Source organism: Haliotis cracherodii, unplaced genomic scaffold, assembly GCF_022045235.1.
Source record: "Haliotis cracherodii isolate W230 unplaced genomic scaffold, xgHalCrac1.p SCAF_6, whole genome shotgun sequence".
Taxonomy (NCBI): Eukaryota; Metazoa; Mollusca; class Gastropoda; order Lepetellida; family Haliotidae; genus Haliotis; species Haliotis cracherodii.
The window spans coordinates 55,889,273-55,906,520 of NW_027266319.1; the positions used below are offsets into that span (position 1 = coordinate 55,889,273).

General features: G+C 40.7%; 2 protein-coding genes across 2 annotated transcripts; one reads left to right on the top strand and one right to left on the bottom strand.

The window, feature by feature from the left end:
- Nucleotides 1–11,069: 11,069 nt before the first annotated feature.
- Nucleotides 11,070–13,285, bottom strand: LOC139444867 (uncharacterized). The gene is made up of 3 exons (XM_071225858.1): nt 13,147–13,285; nt 11,305–11,424; nt 11,070–11,128 (listed from the first exon to the last, which is right to left on the bottom strand). The coding sequence occupies exons 1-3, from the start codon at nt 13,283–13,285 to the stop codon at nt 11,070–11,072; spliced, it is 318 nt and encodes a 105-aa protein (XP_071081959.1).
- A 2,146-nt stretch (nt 13,286–15,431) lies between these two features.
- Nucleotides 15,432–16,540, top strand: LOC139444948 (uncharacterized). The gene is made up of 3 exons (XM_071225969.1): nt 15,432–15,570; nt 16,179–16,298; nt 16,482–16,540. Exons 1-3 carry the CDS (start codon nt 15,432–15,434, stop codon nt 16,538–16,540), a joined length of 318 nt encoding a protein of 105 aa, XP_071082070.1.
- Nucleotides 16,541–17,248: the final 708 nt, after the last annotated feature.

Below are 17,248 nucleotides of genomic sequence, written 5' to 3' on the forward strand. Positions count from 1 at the left end.
GGTTTAACGCCTCCTAACGTGTGCATACCAACTCCTGCGGGGAACAGTTGGTATTATTGTAGTCATGCCTTGCGAGTTGGGTTTAACGCCGCTTTTAACAGTATTCCAGTCATATTGCGGCTTTTCAGCTTAATGTGGGAGGAAGGCCCGAAGTGATGCAGGTCTCAGACGTTTACCACTTTGGTGAAACCCACGAGCACGGGTATGGTACTGACACACCTAGAAACATAATCGGAGCGAACCGGGATTCGAACCCACAATCATTCTAGGTTTCTGGCGTGTCCAAAGGACGCAATTTTGCATAGCAACTCGGCCACCCGTGGCCCCTACAGATTTAGAATGACCAGAGGACACTCTAAAAGACAATATAGCAAGAGGGCTGCTTCAACTTTCCAACTTGGGACCAGCTGCTCTAAACTTTGGTGTAAACATTCAACGTCTTTTGAGGTAGAAGAGGCTCTTTTTCGAAGATTTCAAAGAGCGTCATTCTACTGTTACACAAACGTTGTTTGATCAGGGTTAAACATTTTAAACTTTTTCAAAAGGTTTATGGTAGACTCGTTGAAGCTTCACTGACAAAAATGATGTTTCATGAAGTGAGTCAGGGCTCCAGTCTATAATAAACTCCGGAAACGTACACACATCAGTGAAACCTGCTACAAGAGAGATGATGAGCCATTAGGACGTCAGGGCGTACTCATTGTTGCATCACCACACAGCTCATAATCTGTAGTGATCTGGTTGTTTTATTCCTTGTGACATGGTATCAACATAAATATTCAGCCAGCGTTTCTTCATGAACATATATTCGTTTGACGGTTTCATGTCTTGAATTGGGCGGTCGGGTAGCCTAGATGTTAAAGCGTTCGCTCGTCACGCCGAAGACCCGGGTTACGATTCCCGTCATGGGTACAATGTGTGAAGCGCATTTCTGGTGTCCCCCGCCGTCATATTGCTGTAATATTGCTTAAAACGGCGTAAAACCAAACTCACTCACTCATGTCTTGAATTGATTATCCTGCATTTGTTATTGAACTAATTAATTTTAAAAACTGGTTACCAGGTTATTAACGCATCTTTATGAAACAGAATAAATCTAACAACATCAATCAATCAACCATTAGCTATACCCTTTTCAGTGATATATAAGAACATCGTGTGACAGTTGTATTTACTCTGCAATCATTAGTGTACATGCAACCGGACCCGTGAAGATCCGGGGAAGAATAGGTCTTCAGCAACCCATGCTTGCCGTAAAAGGCGATTATGTTTGTCGTAATAGGCGACTAACGGGATCGGGTGGTCAGGCTCGCTGACTTGGTTGATGCATGTCATTGATCCCAATTGCGTGGATCGATGTTCATGATGTCAATTACTGGATTGTCTGGTCCAGACTCGATTATTTACAGACCGCCGTCATATAGCTGGTATATTGCTGAGTGCGGCGTAAAACAAACAACCAACCAACCAACATGCAACCGGGACTTGAGAATGACTGCATTCGTCTCAAGGATTAATTCCGGAGTGGTTACACTATTCCTTATTCATTTTGTAACAAGTTCGCCCTCTTTGATGAAGACTGGCTTAGGAATCAAGTGGAAAATGTTCACAAATGTTATAGTACCCTCACTGCAGTTTCAAACGTTCAAAGCAGTTTGACATGTGTGACGCTGTGTCATCGGAACGAGGCTTTTGCATGTGTGTTCTACAGACGGCAGCACCGACGCTGTCAGCTCTATTGTTGTGTTGTTCCTGTCGCCCGAGGACGGAGATCAAGAGGCGGACACCGACTACTCATTGTTACTACAGGTGAGACGTGTTTAGGGAAACTGTTCAAACGTTTACCCTGCTCTTGTCCTGGGGAAAAGTATACGTGTAACTCTGTCTCAGGAAGGAACGATTGTCCTTCATTCATTCTCGAATCCTTGGTGAATGTATGCCAGCTGAATACACTAAAGTGGTGAACGATGTCCGATGCAGCCTTTCTCCAAATCATCGGTATGTATCAAACCGCTATTTACATACTGAAAATACTAAACAAGATTATTAGCGGGTTCTTTTATTCAAGACCTCAGTAAAGCTTTCGAAAGAGTTATGGTAAACATGTGATAATTATTTCAAAATTTTACGAATCATTGACAAATATACATTACATCTGATACAATTGCCTATGGACCCGTGGAGATTCGGGGTAGAGTAGGTCTTCAGCAACCCATGCTTGTCGTAAAAGGCGAATATACTTGTCGTAAAAGGCGACTGACGGTATCGGGTGGTCAGGGTCGCTGACTTGGTTGATGCCTGGGCGATATCAATGTCATCGGATAGAAAAAACATTGAACAATAAATAAAGAAGATTTTGGTGAGTTGTGATTGAAATGTACAGACAAAAACATCATGGTAACACAGGTACTGCTTTTTACCGTGGACAATGCCTTAAAAAAGTGCGGAGCTGTAGGATTAAGTAAACGAGTAACGTTTGATGTTTCATGTGAAAGTGTTCCTTAAAGTCACATGACACATGAAACAGATCAGTAGCGGGTATAACCGCCACGTGCCCGGATGACACATTCCACCCTACGTCTCATGCCTGCAGTCAGACGTTGGATCTGTTTATAGGTCAACAACAACCACTCCTGACGCAATGCTGCTTCCAATTGGGGTAAATCTTATACAGGACGATCTTGTGGCTGTATGCGCCGCCCGAGAATATCCCAAAAAAATATAAGGGGGTTCAAATCTGGGCTCATTGCTGGCCAGGGTAGAGTCGTTATTGCATTGGCCCTCATGTAATCCACGAATGCATGCGAACGACGAGGCCTGGCATTGCGATCTATGTACTGAGGTATCATGATCAAGAGGGTGGTTGTCAAATTAAGGAACTACGACTGGCCTTAAAACGTCCCGGATGTACTGAGCCCCATGCAATCATGGGAGATACACCCCCAAACCATTACCGAGCCCCCACCGTATGCAACAATCAGTTTAATGTTCCTGGGGGCGTAAGTCGTGTTCCGGTGCCTCCAAACACTCGTTCTTCCACCAGTGACGTGCAGAAGAAAGCGAAATTCGTCTGACCAATGGATCCGTCTCAAAGTTCTCAGATTCCAGTTCTGTCGCGCAATACACCATGCTAAACGAGCAGCTTTGTTGTGATCTCTATGCCAGGGACGCTTTATGACTCGTCTAGCGCTCAGTCCTGCTGCTTTCAGCCGGTTCCTGACGGTTCTGGTGCTTAATCGACGATTGGGCAGCCACACCTATTTCAGAGGAGTACTTGTTAAAAAGGGTTCTCGGCGTATGAGACGAAGAAGGTCCCTGTCTACGCGATGTGTCGTCACAGAAGGTCTTCCGGTTCTGGGACGGTCCTGTACATCACCGGTCTGAGCATGTTTCTCGACTAAAGGGCTTACGACAGTGAGATGATTCCCCAAATTCCGACCAATGGCAAAAACATTCCTGCGTTATGCTTGCCGATTATTTGCCATCTTGTGGCGTTTGATAATCGCCTTCGTGCCACGGCCACACAATGTCATGGAATCACCGTTTAAAACCGAGCTTAAGAAAGCAATTTTAACGTTTGGATATACTGCTTTCACAGATACTCGAGGGTAGCATGCTGCACGGGCATACCATGCATGGTGAGCTTTGGTCACGCATGGCTGATTACATCATTTCGAAAAAATAATTCTTCCCGTAATTATATCTTTCATAACTGTTACAAATATTGGGACCAAACAATAATGAAATATATAACAGTGTGCTGAACTCTTTCTTTGTGTACATAACACCTAATAATATGTCAGCTAAACACAGCTTTTGAACGTTGTTCAATAAACACCGACTGTATGGTTGTATTGATATAAATTAAATACTGTAGCGCTATTTTATTCATTAAGATCAAGAAGTTGTACATATTTTATAAACTATCTTATTTTGTATTAATGATTTTAGCGTGTCTCACATTGCCGTGAAGATTCGGGAAGGAATAGGTCTTCAGCAACCCATGCTTGCCGTAGAAGGCGACTATGCTTGTCGAAAGAGGCGACTAACGGGATCGGGTGGTCAGGTCCAAAGACTTCATTGATGCATGTCATCGATCCCAATTGTGCGAATCGATGCGCATGATATTAATCATTGGATTGTCTGGTCCAGACTCGATTATTTACAGACCGCCGTCATATGGCTGTAATATTGCTGAGTGCGGCGTTAAACAACATAAACTTTATTGATGGCGTTACTTTTTACCTGTTGTACCAATCCACTGTAATCAATATCTAATACAACCAACCTATTGTTTTATTAATCACGACAACTGTAACACGTTACACGTAAATAAACTATTTCTCTTCATAGACACAGATGTGTATGCTTGTCCACTGAAGGAATAGGGGTCAGGATTGATTTGGCGGACTGCATTTCAGTGTTGCCCATGTCGTGTATGTGAAGCTTTCAGTGTCTTGTTTGTCTGACCAAGGCTCGATTATTTACAGGTGTTGATCTAGCAATGTTTATTTGTTTGTGACGGCTTTGCAGCAGCACTCGGTAATAATGGAGTCAGGACCACACAATCCAGTGATTGACGTCACCAGCTTCGATCTACGCAAATGGAAGACGATAACTTGGAAACCAAGTCAGCGAGTCTGACCACCACCAGATCCCGCTAGTCGCCTCTCTCGTATTGCTTACTGTGGTGTTTAGGATTCACGTGTTCACTACAATACTATACCATACCAATTCTATCGTGACACTGAAGAATAATAACAGACGTCAAAATAACATTAAAATCGGGTGTTTAATTCAATGCCATCTAATTCACTTAAATACCTCAAAATTAAGCCTTTTCACACACTAAAATGCGTGCGAATGTATCGATCTATCGTTAGCCTTCATATAATCAATGCAACGACAGTGGTTTCCGATTACATTATCAGATGTTTTTGTCACTGACTGGTACATTGCACAAGCACTTGGTCACATCGATTTCAGAACACATAAAAGGCGACTATGCTTGTCATATGAGGCGACTAACGGGATCGGGTGGTCAGGCTCGCTGACTTGGTTGATGCATCTCATCGATCCCAATTGCGTGGATCGATGCTCATGATATCACAATCACTGGATTGTCTGGCCCAGACTCGATTATTTACAGACCGCCGTCATATAGCTGGAATATTGCTGAGTTCAGCGTACAACAACAAACCAACCGACCAACCAACATGCAATAGTTAAAACATACAGAAGCCACGAGTCAAAATCAAGCTCAATCTAAAGCGCTCGGTTCCGAACTAAAATAACAGTTATCTATTTTACAATTACAACCTCAAATTTCAAAATACAATAGGTTTATCTCTTAATTAACTGGTTTAGCCAGGTGGATAAAGGGAGAATCGAAATAGAATTGATTTATGCCGACATTTACCCACTACTACCATGTCAACTCGTTAGTTCCTGTAGCATTGAACACGTATTCAATGCTGTGCTATCACGGCACAATGGATAGACTGAAACCTTGTGACGGGTTAATGCATTAAGTCGAGACACCGAGCACTAATTAATACTAAGTTTTTCTATGGTCAGGTGCACACAGGCCGCTCATTAACCCAGATTCACATTATAGCGTTTTGTTCGTGTTACTATCCATTTGATTTATTTATCAAATTCAACTGAAACCCGATTTTGTGTTACAGGCATGGCTCATCCATTGGTGATGCATTGCACACGGGGGCTTCACGACTTCAACTCGCGCTTCACAACGATTGCGGCCTGTGAAGTTCCGGGGTAGAAGAGGTCTTCAGCGACCCATGCTTGCCATAAAAGGCGACTATGCTTGTCGTAAGAGGCGACTAACGGGATTGGGTGGTCAGGCTCGCTGACTTGGTTGATGCATGTCATCGATCCCACACTGCGAGGATCGATGCTCATGATGTCAATCACTGGATTGTCTCGTACCGACTCGATTATTTACAGAGCTAGAATATTGCTGAGTGCGGCGTTAAACAACAAGCAAATCACAGCGGTTACACACGCATGTCAAAGGTGTGCAACGTGTGGAGCACCCGTGTACCATGCGTTCTCAGCGTTTGAAGGGGTAACGAACATCTGTGCAGTAGTGTATATCAAGACAGATTTACATAAATCGTATGTCACCTTTCCTTTGTATTTCATAAGGAATTCTTTGAATACATACCTTTTTCTCAAACATAATCATGTCCATTAAAAAAAAAAAATACGACCTCAAACATACGTGTACCGCGTCATGATCGATTATCGTTGATGTCCGTTCATCTCGAATGTCAAGATATCTGTAAAACATTTCCCACTGAGGCACGGATATAACGGCATATATTTTCGGTAATTTTCAATGAACATTATCGTTTCCTTCATGGGGATTGGCTTGTCAGCACGAATTGTTCCATTGCATTCAAGTTATTTGAAAATGTCATAGTGACGTCATATGAACGCATTGTCATAAGTAATTGAAGATGACGTCAACCATAGGTTCAGGCGTTTTCACGAGCGGGTGTTCCCAAGGTTTAACACAGTATTATTGATCATTATACAATACCTGTTAAAAATAACAGATATCACATCGCTCATAATACATGAGAAAGATTTGCATAAGCATTCCGTCCATCGGCAATAAAGGTGGCATAAATACGTATTGAATAATTCAACTGTGTGTCTAGCGCCAAGACAAAGGTATTCAAATCTTTGAAATAAATTAGTAGATTTAAAAGAATATCTTTATGCGGCAGGAACGACATTAAAGGTTGTGTACAATCTAATATAAATCTAATATCTAATTATAAATGCGTTTTTACGCAATTACGACATTTACTACGCTAGCCTATTTTAACCAAAAAGCGTGATTGTGTATTGATAATGTACTAACTCAAGAACCGTCAATTTGGCTTACAATGGGGCAAACAGGAACTGAATACTTTTCATTGTCAATTCTACTGTGGTTACAGATGATGTCTAAATGAGAACCTCCTTCGTTTGAAGGGGCAGCCTAGTTATTAAAACGTTCACTCGTCACGCCGAAGACCCAGGTTCGATTCCCGACATGGGTACAATGTGTGAAGCCCATTTCTGGTGTCCCCCGCCGTAATATTGCTGTAATATTGCTAAAAGATACCATACCCACTCATTCACTCTTCCGTTTACAGTTATACATCCAATTCCTGAGGAATTGTGAACAAACATGAAAACACCATTACTTCTTGTCACTGCCTGTCCGTTATTATGGCATTCAATATAAAACGTTAACGCACTAGAGAATGATTATTCTCGAGTCTGTGCCGAAACAGTCAGTGAGTGAGTATGGTTTACGCCGCTTTTAGTAATAATCCAGAAATATCACGGCGGGGGACACCAGAAATGGGCTTCAAACAGTGTACCCATGTCGGGAATCGAACCCGGGTCTTCGGCGTGACGAGCGAACGCTTTAACTACTAGGCTACCCGACCGCCCCCTGTGCCGAAACTGATTCCATTAGGCGTACATGTAGAAGATAAAGTACTGGTGAAAATAATATGAATGGATCGAAAATCAATGTTGACACCAGGTGTTCGTGATGAAAAGGGTAATCATGTCCTGCTCTACCGATAGGGGCCGTAATTCATACAGTTTGCATGACAAGGTAAGTGTATGTTTGTCACCTGTCGACTTCAGCCTGTAAACAATCAAGACTGGACAAGACAATCCAGTGACACGATAACGCGTTTACTGAATGTGTTGTCACTAGAAACACCCTGCCATGATTGGGATTGTCGAGTTAAATTCAAGGTCCACCAACCATAGTGAAGGGGACAAGCTGCAATATTCTGATGCGCCTCGGTAAATGTTTGATTGTTTGTTTGTTTGTTTGTTTGTTTGTTTGTTTTTTCTACTCAGCAATATTCCAGCTATATGACGGCGGTCTGTAAATGATCAATTTTGGACCAGACAATCCAGTGATTGACATTATGAGCATCAATCCACGTAGTTGGGATCGATGACATGCAACAACCAAGTCAGCGAGCCTAACCACCCGATCCCGTTAGTCGCCTCTTACGACAAGCATAGTCGCATTTTACGACAAGTATGGGTTGCTGAAGACCTATTCTTCCCCGGATCTTCACGGGTCGCCTCGGTAAATGCACAATTCACATCCACGATGCAGATCAATCATCTTTAAAGCACTGGGTATGAAATGTGTGATTGCTGGTAATAACATGCCAGTAAGTGCTATCGTGATTGCTTGTTCATTGTTTGTCGGTGTAGTGGCTCTGTTGGTTCTTTGAGGCATGTTCGCAAGATGGAATTTACCACGTCTGCCCCACAGAATACAATACATTCAGTTCTTGCTTGATGCATATGACATCCAGTTATTTACCTAGTTCCATAGAAGACTCAGTCAATAATCGAAATCTATGATTGTGGGTTCGAATCCCAGTTCGCCCCGATTATGTTTCTAGGTTTGTCAGCACCATACCCGTGCTCGTGGGTTTCACCGAAGTGGTAAACGTCTGAGGCCTGCATCACTTCGGGCGTTCCTCCCACATTAAGCTGGCACGCCACGATATAACTGGAATACTGTTAAAAGCGGCGTTAAACCCAACTCGCAAGGCATGACTACAATAATACCAACCGTTCCCCGCAGGAGTTGGTATGCACACGTACATGCTGGTGATGTTACTCTTCAATATTGACTTTTATCACATTACTTTTGATTATGGTTGTAATGCATCATTAAATACAATGTCTAGATCTATTCATGAATACTGTAAACACACCCAAGAATATTCAGCTGTAGCTGACTGACACTTTACTATTTCATGATGTGTTACAATGGTCAAATGTATGATCGATGTCATCAGAAAGGATGCATCTATAATTATCATGCACAGATCAATGAATATGTCATTGTCAAAACAAAGCACTCTATTTCCAAACCGAAGCAGAATCACTGAGTTTTTCTCATTGCACTAGACCAGTAGCTAAGGTGTATGACGTATGAATACATGACACAATTCATACTACTACTTTATACTACTTCCGCCTTCTTCCCAAATAGCTGGTCGTGGGTTCAGATTGGCCTTCCAGCACCATACGCATACACTACCTGCGTCATATTAGGCGTGTTCAAGGGACACGACTCTGCACAGCGAATCGCGGCGCCTTAGACGACTGGGCCATCCGTGACCCCTCATGCAAAAGAAGAGGGACACCCGAGTAGGTGTAAATACGCTACATGAAATTACACCAACCATCGGTTACACCGATTTTGGTTAGTCAGTCCAGATTTGGAAAGGTCAAAACCCGATGATGTCGTATTGGCCATTGACGCTAAAGTCATGAACATTTATTGAAAGGTGAGGACCCTCCATTCTGCATCCCTTGTGATGAAAGATCAATGTTTCAAATCATCATCTATTAAAGATCTTTTTCGTAGAATTAATTCTCGTTTAAATATTGGCTTTTAAAGGATATAGAATTATTTGAAATATTTTTGTTAATATTTTTTTAAAAACATGTTTTCAAATTCGCAACTGAGATTGTTTGTGGTTGAATCCAAGTACAGTTATATCAGTGTCCCCCTGAGAGGGTACATACGTTCCACATGCATAATGTATATGTATTATTTGTATTAAACACCTTGAATGCTAACTCTAAATGCACACAGCCGTCTTGATGTACATATTATATTTATCGCTGTACTTTATGTATGCTCTTGTACCACCGTCGGTGGTCTATGGAGAATAAAGAATCTGATATCAGTGTCCCCCTGAGAGGGTACATACGTTCCACCTCTTTCAAAGTAAATTTAAACTACCACATTTATAAGCGTAGTATATTTGTTAGTTTTAACTGGTGGATTAAACTGACTACACTTGCCAGCAGCTGAAGGGATAGTGTCAATTCTGCTGGGGAACCGTGCAGGTGGCAGAAGTATCGTCCCTACGGTTCCTTGTCCGTTTTTTATATTGTGATGTTGTTGTCTTTTACATGCTCTCAACTTGATTTAATTTGAAACTGTAATAATCTAGTTATGATACTGTCCATCACTGATGCGTGTGTGTGTGTGTATGTGTGTGTTAGGAATGTATTACTATATGTCGTCATGATATGGCTGAAATAGTGTATTGTCGATGTGACATTGAACTATCTCACTCACTCGCTTAACATAACGAGCCGTGAAGATCCGGGATAGAATAGGTCTTCAGCAAACCATAAGGCGACCATGCTTGTCGTAAGAAGCGACTAACGGGATCGGGTGGTTAGGCTCGCTGACTTGGTTGATGCATGTCATCGAATACCAATTGCGAGGAATTATTTTCATGATATTAATCAATGGATTGTCTGGTCCATACTCGATTATTTACAGACCGCCGTCATATAGCTGGAATATTGCTGAGTGCGCCGTTCAACAACAAACAAACAATTAAACATCATATACCTTTCTCATCTCATGATGATATTATTTGAATATATTTTTTTTAAAACTGCAAAAGATGTCAGTGTAGAACAATGTGAACATACATATGCTCATGTCATAAATCCTTTTGAGGAACTACCTTTGCTGGTAATGTTGTACGATTAAACAAACAAAAAACAAAACAAATACTGTATATCAGATATACTTGATATAATATACATTTTGCTGATTATGTTGTACGATTGCAGATCAATATTATGTTGAACGAGATGGTGGCAGTGAACACATTAGAAATCAGATACAAGCATTACATATTGGATCACCTGTTGTCTGATATCACACCTGTAAAGACGTCTTTAATGAGCAAGACACAACAAAGGTGATTGTTATAATTATTTATTGAAACTATTGACTTGTGGGAACACTATTCAGTAATACATTCTCGAAATCGCCTTCAAAGTGCGATGCCAGTGTCTCTTCAATAGAGTGATCTACAAAAGAAATACATCAAATCATATGATCTTGGCATATTTGACATGAAATTATTTCTGAAGCATACATTTTCAGATACAGTTATGTTGAACGGATGATGGTTTCTACTGTATAAAACGGATCATTGCAGTAAGATTTGCTCCACCTTACATTTGACTCACTGCTCCAAGTTGTTGATGCTCCTTGCGAACTCTTCCAAACTCACGCTTGAGTCTCCTAAATGGAGAAAGGTTGTTGCAGTCAGTCAGAATAAATGTTCAGGAGTCAGATTTATTCGGGAAAAGGGTCCACATTACCCATGAGCGTCAAAACAAATACAAACACTTGACAAATAATTACATTATTTTAAACATTTCATTTGTATAAATGAAGTTGAAGGCAAAAGCTCTTACCATTTTCATCTGAGAACGAAAGGAGCTCCATGGCCGATCGTCTGTCCATTAGCGTCTCAGCTTCGGATAGGTCAATTGTGCCGTCCATGTTTGTATCAAGGTTATCCACATTACGTTTGCCTTGAATGAAAATAGTCATGTTTGGAAAGATACAAAATGAAAGAACACGAATGCATTTTCGGTTAAGGAATATGAGATAGTGGTCACTTTTAATCAGGCTATGAGTATTGATATCAAATGAACATATTTATATTTATCATATAATGGGTAGGTTTCTCGTCGGGATAAAGCCAACGGATAAAAACGATATCCGTTGGGGTCATATGCGGATAGAGATGCAAATATCAAAGGTCAAGTAGGGACTACTTTCAGTGTTTATAAACAAACATGGCGTCGCACTTGTCATTCGGCGATCGAGTCAGAATTAACCATCGTGAATCTGGATAAACTACAGGGATTTTAAAAAAACAGTCTTATATACTGAAAGTCAGTGTCGAACTGTGACGTAACTAAGGCATTTTATAGGTTTGGGCAACTTTGGAGATATAAATTTCGAAACAATTTTGCGAGGGCACAAGGCCTAGCCAAGCGGGATCAGAAGCCATATCTGTGCTTGTAGACCTCTGCGGCTTGAAACCTTTTCCACAAATAAAATAGTTGGGTTTAGGCAAAATATGTATGAATCGTTACCTTGTTTCGTTTTGGCGCTGTGTATACATCTGACTACACTTCTTAACGTTATGACAGAACAGGCCGACTGTGAACAATCACTGGCCGTGACGTCTCATAGACTAGGGTGAGAGTAGCTTCCCTTTGACAAAGGGCAGTTACTCTAGCGGACAGACCGATGGATTGTCGCGAAAGGCAATTAAAAACAATTGTTGTTTTGCGTATATGTTGCTTCGCCACTGTATAAGAAACAGATTTCAGTTTCAACTATATTGGCTTCTGTCACTGTCCGACTGACACATCACCTACCCTGTGACGTAATAAATATTAATGCGCGCATACCAGGAAAACTCGCAATGTTTAGGTAATGTTTGTGAGTGAGGGGAAGCGATTTTAAAGCACAGAATTGAAGAATGACATTATATGATAAAGAGGTTATCACGCTTGTGTGTTTAGGGATGGTAAATATCCTGTATTAGGAATAAACACTATGTATTTAGCTCGCCAAGCCTCGCTAAATACAATGTATATTCCTAATGCAGGATATTTACCATCCCCAAACACACTCGCGTGATAACCTCTATACATCTACAGTAACATTCCAAAACATATACTTGTTTCCATTTCAAATCGTCATCGTATATAGCTCTTCGGCTGGCTGACTAACATTTACATCAAAACAAATAGCGAACACCATTCTGTCTCATTCTGTAGTGCTTAATGACATGATCACATTTTCATTATGTTCGTTCTCTAGAATAGACTAGTCCATGTAATATTTTCATACATTCAAAAACAATGTTCGGTGTCCGTTTTCGTTCAGCAATATTCCAGGTAATATAACAGTTGGACTTAAATAACTGGGTGTGGCACAGACAATCCAGTGACTTATATCATGAGCATCGGTCTACACAACTGCATGATTATAGAAAGCATCTTGTCGGTTACAATTTTTACACTGAAAGCAGAGTTGGCCTTTTAGGCATTTAATTTATTACTTTCATTTGAACCTGATGTAAAAGAGAGACGTTAATGTACTTGATACATCACCGATTTGGTCCTACTACAGCCGCTCATTGTTCTATAACTTAAACCGTAACTCCAGTACAGTTTGGGAAAATAGAAGATACTGTATGTCAGGCACTTAATGAAGTACTCTTTGACTTCGCTCACCCAACAACACCCTGGCTCCAATCTTTGCTATTGTGCCAACTGTGCGCCATCTAACGAACCGTCGTCTCCGTCGTCCCCAGGCATCAGACTGAGGGATGGAGACTATGGCCACAAGCAGGAGGACAAGGAACAAACGCATCTTGGGATGTATTCTGCAGTGAAAATAAATTCTTTTAGCGAGTGAGCGAGTTGGGTTTAACGCAGCTATTAACAGTTATATCACGGCGTTTCAGCTTAATATGGGAGGGAAGGCCGCAGTGATGCAGGTTTTAGACGTTTACCACTTCGGCGAAACCCACGAGCACGGGTATGGTGCTTACAAACTTAGAAACATAACCGGGGTGAACCGGGATTCCAACCCACAATCTGGCGTGCCCAAGGAACGCAACTCAGCACCGCGAATTGCGGCGCCTTAGACGACAGAGCCCCCCGTGCCCCACTGAATTGTTTTAAGAAGCCGCATTCTCATGTGGGTGTGATTATTGTTGCTGATTGCCTTATGAAACGTTGATTGCTTAAGATGTAATGGATTTGACGACTGACTATCATTACAAACAATTAAATCCTCAGTTAAATCCACATTTTGTAACCAATGCCAACTGAAATGATAAGTTACACGTAAACTAATCAGACAGATAGTATTACTCACCAGGAGGACACGAGACAGGTCACAGTTGTTATGAATGTCATGTCCCTGGTATTTATACATTCTTTCCATTCATCAACCCGTGAAGTGAATCTGTTGCCAAAATATGTTAAGTGCCTGTTTGACAGAAACGTGCAAATGTAAATATGAAAAGAGATAAGTATCTACTTAGTCCACACCTCTTAATTGTCCTCTTTACGAGGGCTGTGTGTGAAGTGTATTTGTGTGTGATATCTATTTTTTTAAATTGTTTGAGAATATTTAAAAGAAACTTATCACACCTCCATGTCAGAATATTCAGATCTAATTGGTTCATGTGATACTGATAAAATTCTATGTATTTCCAGTGGGAGGGAAATACATTTCTGAGTGGGAAAATATATCCCATATACCCCGACATGAAAAAAACAGGCTGCACGTGTATTTATGAGCGAGGCCATATATATTCCACCCTGCTACGAAGCACAAAGCTGCACATTGTTTACGAGTCAAAGAATGACACGAGAGACATCACTAGTTACCCTTAGCTCATTCGAGCAGTGGTTTTCTATCTGTTTTCAATTTGTTTTAATTTTTAATCGCTGTGGCAGTATCACACGGGGTATATGTGAATTTGTGCGTCCCACGTTAGGTTTTAAACCACGAGCTGGATACTGCTACAATTTCTTATATTTGTGTACCAGAGGTGTATATGGCCATCTCTGAGAAAAATATATTTTCCATTCAGCAAACACTGGAAGCCTTCAATTTGTAGATCCAAAATAAAAGAAACCAAAACATTTGCATGTTTATAGAAAGCATCTTGTCGGTTACAATTTTTACACTGAAAGCACAGTTGTATGTAAACTTGTAGACTTAAATATTCTCAAACAATTTTTTTTAAAAATAAATTTCACACACAAATACACTTCACACACAGCCCTCGTAAAGAGGACAATTAGGAGGTGTGGACTAAGTAGATACTTATCTCTTTTCATATTTACATTTGCACGTTTCTGTCAAACAGGCACTTAACATATTTTGGCAACAGATTCACTTCACGGGTTGATGAATGGAAAGAATGTATAAATACCAGGGACACGACATTCATAACAACTGTGACCTGTCTCGTGTCCTTCTGGTAAGTAATACTTTAGGCACTATCTGTCTGATTAGTTTATGTGTAACTTATCATTTCAGTTGGCATTGGTTACAAAATGTGGATTTAACTGAGGATTTAATTGTTTGTAATGATAGTCAGTCGTCAAATCAATTACATCTTAAGCAATCAGCGTTTCATAAGGCAATCAGCAACAATATTCACACCCACATGAGAATGCGGCTTCTTAAAACAATTCAGTGGGGCACGGGGAGCTCAGTCGTCTAAGGTGCCGCAATTCGCGGTGCTGAGTTGCGTTCCTTGGGCACGCCAGATTGTGGGTTGGAATCCCGGTTCACCCCGATTATGTTTCTAAGTTTGTAAGCACCATACCCGTGCTCGTGGGTTTCGCCGAAGTGGTAAACGTCTAAAACCTGCATCACTGCGGCCTTCCCTCCCATATTAAGCTGAAACGTCGTGATATAACTGTTAATAGCTGCGTTAAACCCAACTCGCTCACTCGCTAAAAGAATTTATTTTCACTGCAGAATACATCCCAAGATGCGTTTGTTCCTTGTCCTCCTGCTTGTGGCCATAGTCTCCATCCCTCAGTCTGATGCCTGGGGACGACGGAGACGACGGTTCGTTAGATGGCGCACAGTTGGCACAATAGCAAAGATTGGAGCCAGGGTGTTGTTGGGTGAGTGAAGCCAAAGAGTACTTCATTAAGTGCCTGACATGCAGTATCTTCTATTTTCCCAAACTGTACTGGAGTTACGGTTTAAGTTATAGAACAATGAGCGGCTGTAGTAGGACCAAATCGATGATGTATCAAGTACATTAACGTCTCTCTTTTACATCAGGTTCAAATGAAAGTAATAAATTAAATGCCTAAAAGGCCAACTCTGCTTTCAGTGTAAAAATTGTAACCGACAAGATGCTTTCTATAATCATGCAGTTGTGTAGACCGATGCTCATGATATAAGTTACTGGATTGTCTGTGCCACACCCAGTTATTTAAGGACCACTGTCGTTAAGCACTACAGAATGAGACAAGATGTTGTTCGTTATTTGTTTTGATGTAAATCTAAGTCAGCCAGCCGAAGAGCTATATACATGTACGATGACGATTTGAAATGGAAACGTGTATATGTTTTGGAATGTTACTGTAGATGTATATAAATATGTTCATTTGATATCAATACTCATAGCCTGATTAAAAGTGACCACTATCTCATATTCCTTAACCGAAAATGCATTCGTGTTCTTTATTTTGTATCTTTCCAAACATGACTATTTTCATTCAAGGCAAACGTAATGTGGATAACCTTGATACAAACATGGACGGCACAATTGACCTGTCCGAAGCTGAGACGCTAATGGACAGACGATCGGCCATGGAGCTCCTTTCGTTCTCAGATGAAAATGGTAAGAGCTTTTGCCTTCAACTTCATTGATACAAATGAAATGTTTATTACTTTTAAAATAATGTAATTATTTGTCAAAGGTTTGTATTTTTTTACTCTCATGGGTAATGTGGACCCTTTTCCCGAATAAATCTGACTCCTGAACATTTATTCTGACTGACTGCAACAACCTTTCTCCATTTAGGAGACTCAAGCGTGAGTTTGGAAGAGTTCGCAAGGAGCATCAACAACTTGGAGCAGTGAGTCAAATGTAAGGTGGAGCAAATCTTACTGCAATGATTCGTTTTATACAGTAGAAACCGTCATCCGTTCAACATAACTGTATCTGAAAATGTATGCTTCAGCAATAATTTCATGTCAAATATGCCAAGATCATATGATTTGATGTATTTCTTTTGTAGATCACTCCATTGAAGAGACACTGGCATCGCACTTTGAAGGCGATTTCGAGGATGTATTCCTGAATAGTGTTCCCACAAGTCAATAGTTTCAATAAATAAGTATAACAATCACCTTTGTTGTGTCTTGCTCATTAAAGACGTCTTTACAGGTGTCATTTCAGACAACAGGTGATCCAATATGTAATGCTTGTATCTGATTTCTAATGTGTTCACTGCCACCATCTCGTTCAACATAATATTGATCTGCAATCGTACACCAACATAATCAGCAAAATGTATATTATATCAAGTATATCTGATATACAATAGTTGTTTTGTTTGTTGTTTGTTTAATCGTACAACATTACCAGCAAAGGTAGTTCCTCAAAAGGAGTTATGACATTAGCATATGTATGTTCACATTGTTCTACACTGACATCTTTTGCAGTTTTTAAAAAAATATATTCAAATAATATCATCATGAGATGAGAAAGGTATATGATGTTTAATTGTTTGTTTGTTGTTGAACGGCGCACTCAGCAATATTCCAGCTATATGACGGCGGTCTGTA

Bases quoted from the DNA above. Each gene is read 5' to 3' on its own strand.
- LOC139444867 (XM_071225858.1), bottom strand. From the start codon at position 13,285: ATGCGTTTGTTCCTTGTCCTCCTGCTTGTGGCCATAGTCTCCATCCCT. The intron at 11,425-13,146 runs GTGAGCGAAGTC...TTTTCATTCAAG, and splicing joins TGGAGCCAGGGTGTTGTTGG to GCAAACGTAATGTGGATAAC. The intron at 11,129-11,304 runs GTAAGAGCTTTT...TTCTCCATTTAG, and splicing joins TTCGTTCTCAGATGAAAATG to GAGACTCAAGCGTGAGTTTG.
- LOC139444948 (XM_071225969.1), top strand. From the start codon at position 15,432: ATGCGTTTGTTCCTTGTCCTCCTGCTTGTGGCCATAGTCTCCATCCCT. The intron at 15,571-16,178 runs GTGAGTGAAGCC...TTTTCATTCAAG, and splicing joins TGGAGCCAGGGTGTTGTTGG to GCAAACGTAATGTGGATAAC. The intron at 16,299-16,481 runs GTAAGAGCTTTT...TTCTCCATTTAG, and splicing joins TTCGTTCTCAGATGAAAATG to GAGACTCAAGCGTGAGTTTG.